We start from the raw sequence: 18,547 nt of genomic DNA, 5'->3' as shown, positions 1-18,547 counted from the left end.
ATTTTGTTTTGGTTTCAAACTTCTCAAGAAATAGCGGCGCGCGAAAATAAAATATAAATATTTCAAATTTTGATATTTTTGTAAATCTCAAATCTCGGGTTCTAACCATCAGAATTGCAAAAACTACCCACCGTTGGACTCGTCTCGACCTTCCCTAACCAGCTGAAAGGTTTAGGGGTGTTTACCCTCCACCCCTAAATTGCTAAACTTCAACCCCCTAGAAAAAAACAAAAAAATGTAGCGTCTTACAGTTAGGGGTGGAGGGTAAACGCCCCTAAACCTTTCAGCTGGTTAGGGAAGGTCGCGACGAGTCCAACGGTGGGTAGTTTTTGCAATTCTGATGGTTAGAACCCGAGATTTGAGATTTACAAAAATATCAAAATTTGAAATATTTATATTTTATTTTCGCGCGCCGCTATTACTTGAAAAGTTTGAAACCAAAACAAAATTTAAGCACACCACTAGAAAGCTCGTTTATTTTTCTAGGTAATCATATGCATAACATGTGGGTTACATATCAAATTCCGACGTAAATTACGAAAGTAAAATCGCCGGATGATATTGTCGTCGTGCCGGACGCCCGACACGAATCCTTAAATTCAAAATATCTCGCGATCTATCAGAGTCTCCATCGATTTCTCTTCACCATTCGATTCTACAAATTCAGGGCTACATTTTTTACGTTTTCATGAAAAAAATCCGAGGGGGCGTATTTTGCGATATTTTTAACCAAACATTTGGCATGTGAATTTGTGACCTTGACCTTTGACCTACAAATTTTTGACCAATGGCAAATTTGTTTTACTGAAAAAGTTACGCGTGGAGGTGAAAAAACTACATCGAAATTCCAATCTGGACCAAAGATACCTTGATATTTCGGATTTACTATCTGAAATTTTCCGTTTTCGAAAATCACGATTTCCCAACAAAAGCCCCCGAATTTTTTGCTCAAAATTTCAGGTTACACACTATGAAACACCCCTAACAACATATGTAAAATTCAGGATGGAGAAATAAAGTCGGTAAAATTGACAATTACCCTTAAAAGACTCCTGAACACACACTTTTTTAAAATCAATCAGCTCTATGAAAAAATCTGTAGGAAATTTTAATAGCTCTGTAGTGGTCACGTCGGGGTCACCACTTTGGGGATTAAGAGGTGGAAACAAAACCTTGCTGGTTTCTCAGGGTCAGTGGACAGATTTCTTTATTTCCATTTTTTGTTATTTCTTTTTCTAAGTCATTCTTGAGGTAGGAATAATATTTCAATGCTATGGAGCTTTGGGGATTATGAGGTGGAAACAAAACCTTGCGGGATCTTGAACAATTCTTCTCTTTTATGAGACAGTCACTTGGCGACTAAGTCTAACAGAATACAATGACCTTTAAACATAATTCATAATCGAATTTAAAATAAACAGTTTTAGAAAATTGACTTGAAGAACAATTTAAAATTATAAAAGAATTTACCCGAATGAACCGGGTCCTTCTCAATTCTCACGTCGGGGTCACCAATTTGGGGGATAAAAGAGGGTTGAAATGATGAAGACCGATAAATTCAGATTTGACGAATTTTGTTGGTGTATTAGTTACAGTTGGAAATCCGATCGGACACTTAATCAAATAATACCAGAACTGATATGGTTTACAATAATAAGTTACAAATTCTTTTGTTTAAATGACGGTTGGACTCACCCCTTTGAATCGGGTTCTGCACAATTAAACTATTCACGCCAGCACCGTGTTGCTGACGGACGAAAACTGAATTCTTATTTTAAAAAAATCATCTGTCTGCTGTTAAACAATAATGCAAAATTACAATAATTCAAACCGCGCCGACAATAATTGGCTCCCAGCAAAAAGCAGGACCGCGCTCTTATACCGCTACAGCTGCGCTCATGTGCCACAAAGAGCATTGGACAGCCGCCTTGTCAACAGTTTTGTTAGATTTGCGAACTGTGTTAAAGGTGGATTTGAGGTGCAATACAGCAGAGTTGCTATACGGCGAACAATTGAAATTGCCGGGTGAATTTTTCGTCGAATCCGAAAATGAAATGCCGCAACATGAGTTGTTAATTAAATTGCGCGCGATCATTGAGAAATTACGTCCGAATCCTGCTTCACACCATTCAAATCATCTCAAAACATTTGTTCATCCTGATGTGGCTAGTGCCTCACACTGTTTTGTGCGTACTGATGCGGTCAGAAAATCGTTGCAGCCTCCATGCACTGGTCCTTTCCCGATAGTAGAAAGAGGACCCAAGTTTTTCAAGATAGAAATTAAAGGCCAGCACAAAAATGTCAGTGTAGACCGTTTGAAACCTGCTTTTATTTTAGCCACTGAGTCTGTCTCTTCAATGTAAGTAGTTAAAAGCAAAGTGGTGGAAAATCAGACCGATCAGACTGAGACAAATTTCCGGTCGAACAAAGCAGATTTGGTTGAATGCTGTCAAACTGATACAGTCGAGAAAACTGCAAAGTCAAGCAGAAAAGTTAGATTTGCAATTTGAGTTTAGTAAATGTCTCTAAAACTTCCAGTTTACACCCCCGGACTAAATGTTGTGGTTGCGGAGCCGAGCTCCCTCTCCTTTTTCACTTTTGGTCTAGGGTATTGTTATTAATGATTGTTAGACGATATTTGTTAGAAATTCGTTAATGCAACAGAGAGAGATTTTGAATTTAAATTAGTTTTCGCCGGACAAACGAGCCAACAAGTCGCATCTTAAGAGTTCCGAGCGTTTAATTGATAAGGACCCGTTTCATTCGGTTAAATTCTTTTCTAATTTTAAATTGTTCTTCAAGTCAATTCTCTTAAACTGTTAATTCTAAAGTCGATTATGAATTATGTTTAAAGGTCATTGTATTCTGTAAGACTTAGTCGCCAAGTGACTGTCTCATAAAAGAGAAGAATTGTTCAGGATCCCGCAAGGTTTTGTTTCAACCTCATAATCCCCAAAGCTCCATAGCATTGAAATATTATTCCTACCTCAAGAATGACTTAGAAAAAGAAATAACAAAAAATGGAAACTGACCCTGAGAAACCAGCACAATGTTCATTTCCACCCCCACTAGTCGGTAGCCGCTGGGTGCAGCCTAATTTCTCACATGCTACATTTTTTATGTGTACCCCCGCCGCGTTTCAGCTTGAAAGAAAACATGAAAACTACGTTAAAATCTAACATTGTTCGTTTCTCACGCTTTCTAAAGTTACCTATTCTAAAGATTAATCGTTTCTTGACTTTTTGTTACGGGTGCCTTGTCATGGCACCCCTCAGGTCAGTATCAGGACAAAGAGTGTCACGACAGTCCTGCATTGTTTTTTTTTATTAATTATTAATTTAATTACTGTTATCTAAATTGAGGAACTCTAATTTTTTCTGTGGCTGTATATCTAATTTTAATAAAAGGAAGGGATGGGAAGTTATTTTTTTTATTTCATGCAGAAAATATTGTGTTTGAAAATTGGCCATGCTTAAAAAAAATCGAGGGCCCTCTCCAGACAATAGCAGCCAACCATCATTTGTATTTATACTAAGTATTGAATGAATTTCAGCATCAATTCGGTGATATTTTCCAGCATAAGGTTTGAGTTCAATAGGAAAGTCAAAAGAAAGCTGTATGGTGCGCGTGCTGGAATTAAGGAACTGCAGAGAGGGAAAGTTTTGACGGCACACGGCTCTTTTTATCGCCTGCATCGCTAATAATCGCGCACCGAACCTAAAATGAGCAATGGGCTGGAAACTTTTAAGAGATGAGTCGCGTTTAAGACAAAAGAGAATGTGCCGTCGTCGCTTGCATTTTGCAGTTGGAGAAGAAGTTTGGGGGACGGCGATGGCGACGACGAGTGCACGAGCGACGAGAGAGAAGAAGGAGCTGCTCTTGGCGCTGCTAATGGCGATGGCAATTAGCAGAATGGTGCCATTAATTGAAAACTTAGACACACTTCAAGTGCAGATGAACGAACGAGTTAAGAGGCGAAAAAAGATGGATGGCGAGCCCAGCAGCCAGCAGAAAGGGTTAATAAAATAATAGGCAGCCGAGTGAAGGCAGTGAATGCGCCAGGCATACGAAGCAGCAGCAGCAGCTGCGATTGATTGGCGGAAAATTTTATTTCGCGCTCCATCGTGTGCAGAGATGCGTGAAAATAAAACTCCTAATTGGCTGTCGTACATTCCAATTGATTATATTTTGTTTTGTTCAATGCCGTCGTCCTTCAACGTGAAAATTAAGGTGCGCTGCGCTGCTTGCAGCAGAAACGCACAAAGGCTGCTGCTGCGCGCACGACTAGGATGCTAGAGTCGAATTCTGAGAATTCTCGTCCCAATAACTGTATTGCAAAATCACTAGTTTGCTCAATATCATATGACATTTTATATAATCTGATGCGGTTAACGCACTGAAATAGCTGTCAACGTGATGTGCCAAGTTACAATGGCCTGATATAACGAAATTTCATAATAACCCAGCAAACTAAATGATAACAATTTGTTACATACTGCATAATTTAAAAATGACCTTAACCTCAAATTATTACGACATGTTCGATGATTTTTCTTTCGCTTTTTACCTTCAAAATGATATTTATTAAGGTTCTGCAGGGCTATTTTCCCCCAAACATTGTCATATCCAGACAAATAAATTCAAATACGAAAATATTTGTTAAAGGATAGGTGAGATATCGGAAAGACATAGAAAAAGCCCATTTTATTTCCTCATATGTAGACATATTTAATTGTTGATTATTATATTGCTTAATTTTTCGAAGCAGAACAAAGAAGAGAGAAATCCCAAGGGATTGTTAAAAAAGTGTGTGAGTCTATTTGTATTGCTAATCTACTATAATTCCAAATGAGATATATTCTCTGTTAGGACAGATGCTGTGTGTGTGTGCAGGAAATAAAAAAGCCAAAAAATAGCTTGCGCGGATTGAGTGGGGGACAGAGAGCAGAGGCGCAGTGAGACACATAAAATGAATCTCTCTGCCTGCCGCAGTGTTGATTGGAAAATCCGTAAGCTCGGGTAGTGATGATGATGAGGAGGAAGAAAGGACGGATTGCAAAGTCCTCCTTGGCTCGTGTTCGCGAGAGCGAGCGAGCGGGTGTGCATCCCGAAAACCTCTCTCTTCTCTGCTCCCACTCGCTCTCTCGCCGTCCCAGCCTCCTCTCATTTTCTATCTTCTCTTTAATCTTCTTTATGTCTCCACAGTTCTTTGTCGCTTTTTATGTTTTCAGCCCCCAATTGCTTCCACTGCAATTTCTTTCAGCGCCAAACAAAATCTCTTACCATAATGAGAGCGGATTCTGCCGAAATCTCCGCCCAAGCACGCAGAAAGTTGGGAAATGCGTGCGAGGGTGCTTTTTAACACATAGCGGATTTATCACTTTGCAACACAATTTATGATGGGAGGCTGGCAATGTAATAAATATTTTAGCAGTGCTGCTCAGTTTGGTGTTTCTGCGTTATTTCCATTTTAACTTTCGATCAGCAGCTCATATATTGCTCCAAATGAATCTCAATTATATCGTTTGCATTTGATCCACACATTGTATTATTGGAAATTTTGCTACTGCGTTAACTGTCCAGGGATTGTTATTTTCATTGAGTTGCTGGTTGAGCTCATAAAACGGAATAAATAATTCTACTTAACCCATGATGTTAGAGCAGCAGCAACCTGCTACACATCAACGACGCGCGTGTTGCCTACGTTTTCACACTGAGACAAAGGAAAAATATGAGCGCAACGAGCACAGCCATACTTGATGGGAATATCTTGTAGATCACCCCTAGTTGTAATCTTTTGCTAGTCATCGTGGGACTATTGCTAGGATGGACTTTATTCTCAGTTTTCGCCGTTGAGGCACTGTGCAGACGAGTTATTTCAATCGTCCCGAAGACGCTTACTTAGATGCAAATCCAGCCTCTGCGCAACCGAATCCTGGTGATCGCTTCTTGGATGGTGTTATATACTACATACACCCTCTCAATATCAGGCCGCGAGGATATTGCCGTCAATAATCACCGTGCATCTCCTTCGGCAGGCAAGGCAGCACAAAATACATGCCCATCCATCTCACTCTCTCACTCGGCGTCAGCACATTACATGCGCTCTCTCTCTCTCTCTCTCTCTCTCTCTCTCGCTCTTTAAGGCCCTGCGCTCACTGCTGCAAAATTACTTTGAACGAACGACCAAATATATCAGCCCGACGCCGTTCCTTTTTTACTTTCTTTGATGGCCGCAAATTATTAGCATCACACGTCCCCTGCTTGCATTTGATGTTGAGAATGCCTGTACAGGAGGATATATATACAAAGAGACGCGCGAGCTGCGAGCTGCTTTGCACACTCTTGTTCTTTCTCGCTTTTCCGACGCAACCAGCACCGCTCATTTCATTTCCGCGTTTCTCTCTGTGATGCTGAATAATTTGCAGTGAAAATTACTCATTACCCGCAGTTAAAAGCGGCCCCTCTGCTGTGCCGAATAATTATTCTTCCCTCAGAAGCAAGACGACCGCCGGGGGAGAGGGACAAATTTTAATAAGAAATTAAAAATATTTATGGCCGGCATTATAAATCCCCGACGCGCAAATATTTCCTGCGGGCTTGGTGGCGGAGTTTTCTTCCTCTTCGCTCCTCCTCTTGCAGCCGGCTGTCTTGGCACAACTATTTAATTAATGACTATAATTAATCAGCGGCCCCAGTTAATAATTACAAACTTTCTTCGCACCCCTTGCCTGGAATAAAGGAAAGACCAAAAACGCTTGGCAGGCAGCACTGCAGCAAACTTTGCTTTCCTCGCCAACCGAAATTATAATGCTGCGCGTGAGAACTCCTTTCATAAACGTGTCTGCTGGAAAAATTTGGGTGTTGCTCCTGCCGAGTATACAGGCCCGCCCGTCTTCGAGCTTGAGCCACTACTCCGTCTAGTCTTGCTCCGTCCTGCCGCTGTGTATATAAAACGTGTGTAATTAATTTCCCTTCTTCTGCAGCAGCCAAGCCAACCCTCCAGCCTTGATACCAAACTGAATGTGTATCAGACCACGCCTGCTCGCTCGCTGCTCTCTCGCACACACACACTTTGCAGCAATGGTTGATATGTTAAGAGCCAGTTTGTGCGCAGGCATTACACAATTTAATCCTCCAGGAAATAAATCATTCTATTGGCACTGCACTTACGACTGGCAGAGAAAACATGCACAGTTCCACAAGCCCCGCATGCTCTGGTTTGGCTGCAGCCATAAATCAATGCAAATGAGCACAGCCTCTCAGTTTAAAGCTGCTATTTTGACTTGGAAGATTTTTTTTAGCCAACCCACATATCATATCTCTGGCAGGCAATTTAATAAAATACTGTGAATCTTGGACTTCAATATCAAAAACATTATTTAATAATTAAATGATATCATTTAGACACATGTAACATCTCATGGAATGGGCAAGTAACAACAATAATATGACCATCGTCAAGAAATTTTCAAAATACAAGCTACGCTGCAGAAATGTGACAAGACTAACATGTTAAAAATGAAACCTAGCGACACTTTAACTCGAATTTCACCAAAGATTAAAATTTTTCCTAACACAGAAGTCAAGACACCCATAAGATTTCAATAGAATCCACCAAATTTACGCTCAAAAGAAAAATAGCTTGTTCCAGTGTTATTTACTCTTTCTTCTTGCGCATCTTCTCTTTCTTTCCAGCACCTCTTGGCCAGTAGTAAATCAGCTGGGTTGCAATGATGGCATTGGCAAATGAAGAGCCACAGTAGGTTATGATCATTGTCATGTCGCCAGTCTCCTGATACGACGTGAAGATTCGAGCAAGCGATCCCCCAAAGAGCATGAAAACAGTGACTGCAGAGAGCTGGCCTGTTGAGCCCGCCTTGTAGTTGGCAAATGCTTGAATGAGCTGAAAAAGAGGATTTCAATTACACATACTGATTATAAGGATAATAAATATGTAATGTATTTTGTGAGCATGACTTCAAAGCAATGAAGTGGCTAAACTCTGCAAGTTTATTTTGTAGCAGTTCATCATTTTCACTGTTTTAGTTTGATAGTCCTCCACGCTATTGATTTACTTCAAATGAATGTACTGTATTTACTGTATGAAAAAGGCAAGAATAATTATACTGATACTTATTGAATGCATGTGTATTTTTAAAAATTGTATTTCTGTCTGTAAATATAATGGAAGTTGTATTTTAAGTAGAATACTTGAAAAACAAGTTAAAACTCTTAAGATATTACATCATTTGATTCGTGTACCTCTCTGTAAGATAAAATCTTAACATTTTAACTATCGGATTTAGGATCATTTGGAAGGATAATATTAACCCAGTAACACAAAAATATAATTATTATGCTAGATGTTGATAAATTATAGTCTCTCATAATTATTATGCACTCCTAGATTTTTTACACCACGCACATGGTGATAAAATGGAGATTTAGTTCATTAAAAATATATTTTAGCTTTTCTAAGAACCAAAAGATTTGAGCAGCTATATTTTGACCAACATTTTCGTTTTAAAATCTGTTATGTTCTTCATAACACATGACGTTATATTTTAGATTTTTAAACTCAGTCAGCAAAAGAACAAAAAAGAAATGTTGCCAATAAACTGAGGATGCAGAGTAACAGGCCAGATAAGATTAGAAGGCATAGGACTTTGACATGAAGATTGTTTGCTCTGTAATAAACAATTTTTGACCTAAAGAGTGTATATAACAACCTTTCCAGCCAATATGATGGGTACGTTGGCTGCTTGTAAAGACCATAGCACATCAAGTGGGGTAAATCCAGTGGTCAAAACAAGGAAGAGAACCGTGTAGACCACAAGAAACAAACAAGCGCGGACAGCACTTCCACCAGATTCTTTCTTCTTCCCAGTCCTTGCTTGGTTTCCGTACAGCAGAACCATGGCGGCAACTGCAGACGTTTGTAAAGCCAAAAATAGACCTTCACCCCAGGCGCTGTGGAATAAAATGATTTTGCAATATTTCAAGGTAATATTTATATCGTTTCATTCAAACCTGAAAGGAAACTTGTTGGTATAGCTGTAGGCGACATTGGCAGTTATGGCAAAGAGCTCCAGAAATACACTTGCAATGCTAATACCTTCGGCACTCTTAGCTCCAAATATTTTTGTGATTTGAGGAACTTTTACTGCAATCAAATTTAATAAAGTTTAGCATTAAAATCACAATCAACTTGAATAATATGCGTTAAAGTTTAAGATAAATTTTCATAGATGGCTTTATTAATATATCTGCATATTGATAAGTTAACAATAATATATTTACCTAACATTGAGCCAGCAATAATTCCTACTCCCAGGCCTTTGCTCAGGGCAGCTTTGAGACAGGGAACTGTGAGAACGAAGAGATTATAAAACAAATCATCAAAAAATAAGACATTGAGGAAATTAAGCACAAATTTAAATGATGCAGAATGTGGCAAAGCAATGCTCAGACACACTTTACGGGAAAGACATACCATCAAGGAAATTAAAATTGACGAAGAACTCATCGTAGCACTGAGGAGTTAGCAGCAGAAGGCACAACTGCTTGAATTGCTCAGCCATTTCGTCTGTAACTTGAAGGAGTATGTAAGACGACGGATGGACAATTTAGAAAAAGTCTATCAGTCTTTCTCTGTGTAGCTCAACTTCGACTGGTTTTTTGGTTTATCATACATACAGCAACCCCGAAATGTAAGCCGACTAGAACCTCGAGATACTGCAGTCAATGTCAGCCACGCAAAGCAAGGTAGGCGTGCCCATCAACCAATCAGCGATCACTCATTCCCAGCTGGCCGAGAAGCAAGTAGACGAGGTAGACGAGAAGAAGAGCAAAAATGGCTGGTGCTCTTACTCGATGGGGCGTTCTACCTAAAGGCCAATTCGGTGAGGATTTATCCATATTTCACTGTTTTCGTTTCGATTAAACTACATCGGAAAATAATTTAAAAGATTTTAGCCTTCAGTTATTTTAATGATAAGCTTGTGTGTTCAGTTTAAACGATTTTCACGTTCCCCTTATTTCGCTTTCTTGAATAGGTTACCGCAATGGTAAATAAATTGTCAATCTGTTATGTAACGTCAAGATATTCAAATGAAATTATCGAGGTTTAAAATTTTCATTACATTCTAGGCCTAGTGTCTGCCCTGTACAATGCACCTCAAATTCGAACAAACACCACCGCTCCAGCTGGCAAGGTTTGAAATAATTATAAATTGTTTTTGTTTAGTTTCCACTCCTCAAATTGAATATAATACACATATCTCCTGCCAAAATGTTAATACTATGCATAATTTTTTTAGAGCAAATATGGACCGTTGGCAGACCAGGACAGGATCTTCACCAACCTCTACGGCCGTCATGACTGGCGCCTCAAAGGTGCTTCTAAGAGAGGAGATTGGTATAAGACAAAGGAAATTTTACTGAAAGGCCCCGAGTGGATTCTAAGTAAGGGGTTTTCATTTAATTTCATATTTCTTCACAGTGATTGTATACAAGCTAAACTCTCATAATTTAATTTCTTTGCAGATGAGGTGAAAACCTCAGGTCTACGTGGCCGCGGAGGTGCTGGATTCCCTACAGGCATGAAATGGAGTTTCATGAATAAGCCCTCTGATGGCAGGCCAAAGTATTTGGTAGTCAACGCTGATGAAGGGGAACCAGGAACATGCAAGGACCGTGAGATCATGAGGCATGACCCTCACAAGCTGGTCGAGGGCTGTCTGGTTGCTGGACGAGCCATGGGCGCTAGGGCAGCCTACATTTACATCAGAGGCGAGTTCTATAATGAGGCGTCCAACATGCAGGTCGCAATCAGCGAGGTGAGAATTAAAAATGGTGGACAAATTTTTGTCAAGCAGCTATGTGTTTGGACGGTCAAGAAATCATTTAAAATCTGTTTTTATGCAGGCTTACCAAGCTGGACTGATCGGAAAGAACGCTTGTGGCTCCGGCTTTGATTTTGATGTGTTCATGCACCGTGGTGCAGGAGCCTATATTTGCGGTGAAGAAACCGCCCTTATTGAGAGTCTCGAAGGCAAGCAGGGCAAGCCCAGGCTGAAACCACCCTTCCCCGCTGATGTTGGTGTTTTCGGCTGTCCAACAACTGTTGCCAATGTTGAAACTGTTGCCGTGTCTCCTGTGAGCAACTCTTGCATCATGCTTTAACGGAACATGGGGTATATCAGTTTTAATTACAGACTATTTGTCGCCGAGGTGGAACCTGGTTTGCATCCTTTGGTCGCCAGCGTAATTCTGGCACTAAGCTGTTTAACATCTCTGGCCATGTCAACACCCCTTGCACTGTTGAGGAGGAAATGTCCATCCCTCTGAAAGACTTGATTGAAATACATGCTGGTGGTGTAACTGGTGGATGGGACAATTTGTTGGCTATCATCCCGGGTGGTTCGTCTACTCCCCTCATTCCAAAGAAGTAAGTCTTTATGATTTTGCCCAGGGAATATATTTAACCCTTATATTTTAGAAAATTAAATTTAAAGTTTGCCACAGTGTTTTAAGCGCTTATTCTTGTTTATTCTTGCTATTGTCAATACATAAAATTAAGGATTAAATAGAAAATACAGCAAGAAAGGGCATAGTAATAGCAAACGTATTGCAAAAACGATTAATTACAATGTAATCTCTCGCCGCACTGAGCCGTAGATGACACATACAAATTCACTGAACACTATAAATTGCTCTGCTATTGAAGAATGAAGGCCTAACAGTATTAAACTTTTTCTATTTAGAAGAAAAGGGCAGGACCAGAACATGAAGTTTGAGGGTTAAATTTATATTAATTTTTGTTTAGTTCATGTTAATTGAACAAAATTATGACAGTCTTGACAATCTTCAATAAAATAATAATACTAAGCACAGGGTATCAGGATTTTTGGCCCATTTTCATATCCTGGTCTCCACTATCCTTATCCTAACCTCTGTTAAATAAATCCGCTTGATTATTTTTGTAATAAAAATTGAATTTCCTCTTAGCGTGTGTGAGGAGGTCTTAATGGACTTTGACGGCCTTGTGGCTGCCCAGACTGGCTTGGGCACAGCAGCCATCATCGTGATGAACAAACAGACCGACATCGTGAAAGCCATTGCTCGGCTCATTGAATTTTATAAGCACGAATCGTGCGGACAGTGTACTCCATGCAGAGAGGGTGTTAACTGGATGAACCAAGTCATCCACAGATTCAGTGAGCTTATTTGTTCATCAAGTTAACTCCGCACAGCTTATTTGGCGTCTTGTTTTTCTAGTTACTGGTGATGCTCAGCCTGAAGAAATTGACATGCTGTGGGAGTTGAGCAAGCAAATTGAAGGTCACACCATTTGCGCTCTGGGTGATGGTGCTGCTTGGCCTGTTCAGGGATTGATCCGACACTTCAGACCCGAGTTGGAATCTAGAATGAAAAGGTTTTCTGAGAAGAAGGCAGCCAACTAGGTCACTCTTAGGAAACGCGGTTTTCAGGCTTAGAGATGTAAATATAAAGCACGTTCACCATTAAATCCGGCTCTTTGATTGTTATAAATTCCTGCTGAATTAACTTGTGAGCATTTCAGATCAGAAAGGAGTTGATCCCTGTTAAGGAAAATAAAAATTTTTATTTAATACTGGAAAATTAGTTGTGATTTTATTCTAATAAGATTTCGTCTCAGTTAGAATAATTGAATTTTTATTATGCGAAATATGTACACCAAACTGATACACTGCGATGCTAAATGAACAGTACAAACGTGAAATTAAAGATGAATGTGTACTGATTAATCAATGACGACAATGTCATTATGGGGCTTAAAATCTAAAATTTAGCAACAAATGGTCAATTTTTTGTCATATTAAAGCTACTTTCAGTAGGAAAAGTTACCTAAATTTTGCTCAAATAGGATGAAATTAATAAAGAAAGAACACAAATCTATTATCCGAATTACATTTGCACACGCAAACAAACAAACCCTCATTCATCTTTCGATAAAACGGTATGTATTTCCAGGATCATGATGTAGCATAGACATACTGCCTACATAGACAACATGATTCCTGAAGACAACTGTCATCCGGAACAAGTCATAAATTTTGGTTAAAATAACTCGGAGAGGGGTCTATAAGAGAATAATTGCTGATGCTTTAACCCAATTCAAATGCCGTCACATAGCTAACCTCCACTGCTTTGTTCTGGATTACATTTATATTTTATTTGTGAGTTGTTGATAACTTCGATTTCTCGTTTTATAAATTCACTTGTGAACAGTTGTTAATTTAAGTTTTGTTGTACGGCACAGGTGGGGTGTTGTCTGTCTTCTGCGGAAGTTCCTTAACCTTAACTGATGCATGATGATCTTCTTCATTCCAGTAAGTTGAAATTACTTCTCAATTATGAAAAACACCTCCTGAAGTGCTTCATTAAGCTGGCTTTTGCGTGCCCTTCTTGCCGATAAGTGACTTGTGGATGTGAGGAATCACACCTGAAACAGAAAAGGTGCAATTGTAAAATGTTAGAAGGTATTTATTCATATCGTTAAAAGTATTTTTCAAATTCATTTAACGCGGTCAACTCAGGGTTTGACCAGGCAAGAATTGAATGCAGAGGGAGGGGGTAGCGCGGTATGTAAGCAATGCGTCTGTGCTGGCATGTGACAAAAAATCGAAAAAATCTTATAGTGAGTGCGTGCCTTTTAAAACAGGACTTGACCAACTATTATTACTGCGGTGTGTATTAGGCATTGACAAACACTAATAATGTCTCGATCAAATGGGCACCTGGACACCTGCAGTCAATTCCCTTTTGTGACGTAATAGGGACAACAATTACAAACGAGGGCCTTCGCGCCAAAATATGTTTGATCTTCCAAGTTATTGCGGTGTTGCCACTTCGTATTGCTTATGACCACTAATGAAATACGCGCATTGCACTGTGAAATTGTTAATTGCGACTCAAATATCGTATTTTTAACCAGAATTGAACTTTAAAATAAGCAGTTGATGCGCAATTTGAGTGTGTCCAGTAAGAAAAATGCCACAGTAATGAGTTGTAAATGGCAACGCCGCGCATGTCAACCTGATCTTCTCCGCAGATTTTAGCCGAAAGTAAATAAGTCGCCGACCCGGTCGAAACGGCAAATAATTCTCAAGAATGCCAAGCACGCGTCAAAATCAAAATTAAGCCGAATCAAGGCCGGAAATCGATATTTACCGCCGCCAGCAATGGTCGCCTTGATCAGGGTGTCCAATTCTTCGTCACCACGAATGGCAAGCTGCAGATGGCGAGGAGTGATGCGCTTCACCTTCAAGTCCTTGGATGCGTTACCGGCCAACTCGAGCACTTCAGCGGTCAGGTACTCCAGGATAGCCGCACTGTAGACGGCGGCCGTGGCGCCGACACGGCCGTGACTGGTCGTATGATTCTTCAGGTGCCGGTGGATACGGCCCACGGGGAACTGGAGGCCCGCTCTAGCCGAACGGGACACTGCCTTCGCCTTTGCTTTCCCGGAGTCCTTTCCTGCTTTACCTCCTGCCATCCTAACTCAAGATTTTACGCGAAATAGTCGGGGTATGGGAACCACACTTAAGTGCTTGCAGCTCGCTAGTAAACGGATCCGACGCCAACGGAATAACCGACAAAAGGGGGAGTTTCAGTCGACGCGTGTGCTGCCTTTTAGCGGGAAACAGAAGCTCTCACAAGGTAAACGCCATCTGTTGGCGTCAAAATTGACTGACCATTGTGAATCATGATTGAACATTATGAAGATGAGTTTATTATTGCAATGGAGTTATCAGACATATAAAAAATTTTGACAAAATTATTCCAGTAAAATATTATCACATTGGGAGAAAATTATACATTAATTAACATGATGTGCCCAGTACTGTCCTATAGATCCAGTAATTCAGTATGCTACCCAATTACTAAAAATCAACTAAATCCTAAAATATATTTAATATTAATGAATTAGATAATATGAAATTTAATTTGTCTCTTGTTTTAAAGCCCCTTCTTCATCGCCCCAGTCTGAAAAATCATTGTCTTCGCCCCATCCACCTTCTAACGCGTCTTCCGTCTGGGCCATTGAAAATTTATTCTGTGCGGTTTTTGATATTTCAGCATTTTCTTCCTCATCAGGAAGTAAGGGATTTTTTGAGGGAGCTATTACTGGCTCCATGTCTTGGAAAAAATCCAGCTCCTAAAAATTAAAATCGCTTACAATGAAGCAAATAAATTTAAATAATAATAAAAATACCTTTACTGTGGTAGTGACGTTTATTTTCGCCACTTTAATGTCTAGCGAATCCAAATCATCCACCACTTTTTTGGGAACCATTTGTGACACCTTGCTAGCCAGTTGTAAAGGCTTCTTTAGAGCTGGCGAATATTGATATTTTTCTGACTCGCTTTCTTCATTTCCAATCAACTCTTCTTTGTTCTCTTCATCTTCATCTTGCTGATCATCCCAGTCTGACCACGCCTCGCCACCATCAGGAGACAACCGCTCTGGCAGGGCAGCAGAAATTCCAGTTTCAACAGCTTCTTCTGTAATTTCTAAATTTAATGTATGTTGGAACAGTTCAATTAATAACAGGGTTACCTTCTTCAGTTTGTTTCACAAGTGCAAGCTTTGGTTTAGCAGGTGTCACCAAATAAACTGGCATCAATTTCTTGGTCGGTCGAACCTGAACCGACGGAGTTGATTATTTTTTTCCAGAATATAATAAAATCTTACCTTTGGACGGCCATCGGTGAAAAGCTTGCCTCTCTTGCCCCCAATCACAGTCGCAGCCCCCAAAATTGGGACCAAGTCGGCAAGCGCTCTCAATGTGATCGCGACCAGAAAATCATCATTATCTTTGATCCCAACAAGCAACTCTGGCAAAATATTGTGTTGTAGTTGCTCCTTTGTGAACCCATGGCAGTATGATGAAAAGTGTTTCAGCAGCACGGAACGCACTTGACTATCGTGAACCTACAAGAATGCTCCATTTTGTGATTTTTAACTTTTTTACAAAACAAAAGTTAAACCTGGAAGATCTTCACCAGTTTGAGAGACACAAATCTTTCGAAAATTGGCCGGCTAAACAAGGGCATGCACTCATCACTTTGGAATGATCCTTTGAAAAAGAAATCATAAATTTAATTAAGTCTGCGCTAGATAATCATAGGTTACCTGTTAGAGGTTGCTCTTCCTTTATCGCCAGCAACCATGGTACTAAATATGTTTGAGCAGATGGCTCCAGGAGAACTAAGCGTGAAAGCAAAAGGTCTGCCAACTGTGTGGCCACCATTGTCTCAGGGAGAGTAGCTAGTTGAGCCCACAAGCCCCTGTAAAATTAAAGTTAAAAAATAAACCAATAATTGCAGGCTCTTCAAACCTAAAAAATTGTTCCTTCTCGCTTGTAGTCTTTAGAGTGATGGCGGATAAAAATTCCAAAATCTCAACCACAGGATGAGAAAAGTATGGATGCTCCAAGAGATCAGCTAAATTTCCTCTTGCCTTAGTTTGTTTGTTCTGAAGCTTTCCACAGGCAACATCATAAAATTCTTTCCCAGAAGGATCACCTGGAAATAATCGAATTTTAGTACCATGATTTATTCTATTTTTCTGCTAATTACTAGTAAGGTCCCTTTTCTTCAAAATTTCTTGTACCATCACTCCAAATCCAAACAAATCAAGGGATTGAGGTTCAACATTGGTCTCTCTGGTTTCTTCAGGTGGAATGGCATATTCATAACGTCGACTGCGGGTTTTTTGCAAATTCATTGATGTTAAATCAGCATACTTGGTGATGAATTCAAAATTTCCCAGTTTCCATGTGTTGTCCGGCGAAACATACACACTACCACAGCAAATGTTTGTGTGGCATACTTTTGCCTGATATAGGGGCGTGTTATAAACAATTTGAAAGATATGAACATAAATGAATTGTTACAGTATCATGGAGGAAAACTAAGGCCCTCAGTATGCTTCTCAATCCAAGACAAACTTGCAGATTAGTTTGAGCTCCCAGCTCTTGTGACAACGGCAGCACTTGTTCAGTTGCCAGGTTAAAATATCCACCTTGGCTCCAGGTTTGCACGTATTTTAAGATCCCAGGATGGCGATACAAAATCAGATTCTGCAATAAGCAGAATTCTCGTGAGGATGGCATTTTGCAGCACATTTCAGAAGTGCTAGGTATTATGATTTACCTTTGCAGCCAGTTCCAAAGAAGAGGAAGTGTCTAGCGGACTGCAGAATACAGAATATTGGGTTGAATTTGCTGTGCAAAATGCCTGCTTCAAGGTCCATGTGTTTGCCACCTCAATAACGTCAGGTTTAATATCTATGTTGCCCAAATTGCTCTTTTCGTTTCCCATTTCATGCAATTGACCTGAAAAAATAGAAATATCGGTTTCACTGGTTCTCATTATAGATAGCTCTCCAATCATCTAGCTGCATTTAACGTCTAACGAACCTTTACTATTTACGTGGGACTAGTTGATTTTCATTTTGCCTTTTGACTATTGTACATACAGCGAATATTGTGGTTCAAATGCACTTTTCAGGGCAAATATTGCAAGCCCTCTAGAAAGTGAGAAAATGCATAACTGATGAAAACGATAGAACGTAAACCGCTGATGAAAAATTTACAATAACGTGTTTAGTTTATGACTTAATCGCTACTCGTTTTCGTAATTTTGAGGTGGTGTTCTTGACTGCTCAATGTTGTGTTGATATCACTATCGTCCAATTCATGTCATCGAGTAATTCTGCAAAAGACTCTCTGTGATTGGTTCCTCAACGAAGCGGTAGCCAATCAGGTTGAGCGATTTAAATAAAAAACAAAGTGAGATAGAGTTGACGTGAGTTGGCGCGAACCATTTATTATGAAGGTGAATCATAATAGAAAAATTATGTTCCCCACGTCTACGTACACAACAATTAAATGTATTTTGGGTACGTTGCTACAAATTTTTATTTTTAGCTCTTCTGCTAACAATAAGGTAGAATTTCATTTTTCAAATTAAATCAGAGGTATTTTTCGTATTTTCAAACTAAATCTCCCAGAATTTTCCTTCTGTATTAAAATTGTGCACAAAAATGAGAATAAATTTATGTAATGTAGTATGGTTTATTTGATCAACAAATTTGACTAAGAGAGACAAATGTTTTCATTAAATAACGTGAATGGAATAGGTACAAATAACGTGAACGTGAACACAATGGAAAATATCGAAAATATAAAATTATGCACATGTTTCTTTTTTGTATTTAGCATAATGCCTTACATCTTACATCACTGATTTTTTGCAACTTAATAGTAATTATAAAAATCATATAAAGAAGTTTTTCACGTCAGCGTTCACACAAGTCATTATTTTAAACACAAAATTTTCTCAATTGCATATAATAGCTAATAAATTAGAAATATTGATCGTAATAGTATACACAATGCCAAAATATTGCCAATTAAGACAGAGGCTTAAATATAAAAAATTGTTTATTTTAGACAAAATTATGAAATTTTATACAGCCATAAAAAGCATAAAA

General features: G+C 39.4%; 4 protein-coding genes across 5 annotated transcripts; 1 reads left to right on the top strand and 3 right to left on the bottom strand.

Moving 5' to 3' along the window:
- Nucleotides 1-7,354: 7,354 nt before the first annotated feature.
- On the bottom strand, nucleotides 7,355-9,737 carry LOC135944575 (mannose-P-dolichol utilization defect 1 protein homolog). The gene is made up of 5 exons (XM_065491614.1): nucleotides 9,497-9,737; nucleotides 9,304-9,369; nucleotides 9,034-9,166; nucleotides 8,733-8,973; nucleotides 7,355-7,906 (listed from the first exon to the last, which is right to left on the bottom strand). Exons 1-5 carry the CDS (start codon nucleotides 9,582-9,584, stop codon nucleotides 7,661-7,663), a joined length of 774 nt encoding a protein of 257 aa, XP_065347686.1. The 5' UTR covers nucleotides 9,585-9,737; the 3' UTR covers nucleotides 7,355-7,660.
- Nucleotides 9,738-9,768: 31 nt separating this feature from the next.
- On the top strand, nucleotides 9,769-12,645 carry ND-51 (NADH dehydrogenase (ubiquinone) 51 kDa subunit). The gene is made up of 8 exons (XM_065491612.1): nucleotides 9,769-9,905; nucleotides 10,153-10,217; nucleotides 10,323-10,467; nucleotides 10,549-10,841; nucleotides 10,930-11,160; nucleotides 11,220-11,452; nucleotides 12,013-12,221; nucleotides 12,283-12,645. The coding sequence occupies exons 1-8, from the start codon at nucleotides 9,857-9,859 to the stop codon at nucleotides 12,465-12,467; spliced, it is 1,410 nt and encodes a 469-aa protein (XP_065347684.1). The 5' UTR covers nucleotides 9,769-9,856; the 3' UTR covers nucleotides 12,468-12,645.
- Nucleotides 12,646-12,681: 36 nt separating this feature from the next.
- On the bottom strand, nucleotides 12,682-14,640 carry LOC135944576 (histone H2A.V). The gene is made up of 2 exons (XM_065491615.1): nucleotides 14,218-14,640; nucleotides 12,682-13,489 (listed from the first exon to the last, which is right to left on the bottom strand). The coding sequence occupies exons 1-2, from the start codon at nucleotides 14,540-14,542 to the stop codon at nucleotides 13,428-13,430; spliced, it is 387 nt and encodes a 128-aa protein (XP_065347687.1). The 5' UTR covers nucleotides 14,543-14,640; the 3' UTR covers nucleotides 12,682-13,427.
- A 110-nt stretch (nucleotides 14,641-14,750) lies between these two features.
- Nucleotides 14,751-17,729, bottom strand: LOC135944571 (protein-associating with the carboxyl-terminal domain of ezrin). Of its 2 annotated transcripts, none has more exons than XM_065491611.1 (11): nucleotides 17,472-17,729; nucleotides 17,206-17,387; nucleotides 16,947-17,132; nucleotides 16,630-16,888; nucleotides 16,389-16,575; nucleotides 16,184-16,338; nucleotides 16,039-16,127; nucleotides 15,743-15,982; nucleotides 15,608-15,692; nucleotides 15,263-15,552; nucleotides 14,751-15,205 (listed from the first exon to the last, which is right to left on the bottom strand). In XM_065491611.1, exons 2-11 carry the CDS (start codon nucleotides 17,371-17,373, stop codon nucleotides 14,990-14,992), a joined length of 1,875 nt encoding a protein of 624 aa, XP_065347683.1. In that variant the 5' UTR covers nucleotides 17,374-17,387; nucleotides 17,472-17,729; the 3' UTR covers nucleotides 14,751-14,989. The 2 variants fall into 2 exon arrangements, with proteins under 2 accessions (XP_065347683.1, XP_065347682.1); XM_065491610.1 differs by having other exon boundaries at nucleotides 15,263-15,561; nucleotides 17,472-17,728.
- Between the last annotated feature and the right edge of the window lie 818 nt (nucleotides 17,730-18,547).

This window comes from Cloeon dipterum, chromosome 4, assembly GCF_949628265.1.
Source record: "Cloeon dipterum chromosome 4, ieCloDipt1.1, whole genome shotgun sequence".
NCBI classification, from domain to species: domain Eukaryota; kingdom Metazoa; phylum Arthropoda; class Insecta; order Ephemeroptera; family Baetidae; genus Cloeon; species Cloeon dipterum.
This window is presented reverse-complemented; position numbering and strand designations above follow the sequence as displayed.

Excerpts from the sequence above, each read along its gene's own strand:
- LOC135944575 (XM_065491614.1), bottom strand. The coding sequence starts at position 9,584 with ATGGCTGAGCAATTCAAGCAGTTGTGCCTTCTGCTGCTAACTCCTCAG. Across the intron at positions 9,370-9,496 it reads CAATTTTAATTTCCTTGATG|TTCCCTGTCTCAAAGCTGCC; the intron begins GTATGTCTTTCC and ends TCGTTCTCACAG. Across the intron at positions 9,167-9,303 it reads TATTGCTGGCTCAATGTTAG|TAAAAGTTCCTCAAATCACA; the intron begins GTAAATATATTA and ends ATTTGATTGCAG.
- ND-51 (XM_065491612.1), top strand. The coding sequence starts at position 9,857 with ATGGCTGGTGCTCTTACTCGATGGGGCGTTCTACCTAAAGGCCAATTC. Across the intron at positions 9,906-10,152 it reads TCTACCTAAAGGCCAATTCG|GCCTAGTGTCTGCCCTGTAC; the intron begins GTGAGGATTTAT and ends ATTACATTCTAG. Across the intron at positions 12,222-12,282 it reads CCAAGTCATCCACAGATTCA|TTACTGGTGATGCTCAGCCT; the intron begins GTGAGCTTATTT and ends TTGTTTTTCTAG.
- LOC135944576 (XM_065491615.1), bottom strand. The coding sequence starts at position 14,542 with ATGGCAGGAGGTAAAGCAGGAAAGGACTCCGGGAAAGCAAAGGCGAAG. Across the intron at positions 13,490-14,217 it reads GGCGACCATTGCTGGCGGCG|GTGTGATTCCTCACATCCAC; the intron begins GTAAATATCGAT and ends TTTCTGTTTCAG.
- LOC135944571 (XM_065491610.1), bottom strand. The coding sequence starts at position 17,373 with ATGGGAAACGAAAAGAGCAATTTGGGCAACATAGATATTAAACCTGAC. Across the intron at positions 16,889-16,946 it reads TAGTTTTCCTCCATGATACT|GCAAAAGTATGCCACACAAA; the intron begins GTAACAATTCAT and ends CCCCTATATCAG. Across the intron at positions 15,206-15,262 it reads ACGTCACTACCACAGTAAAG|GAGCTGGATTTTTTCCAAGA; the intron begins GTATTTTTATTA and ends TTTAATTTTTAG.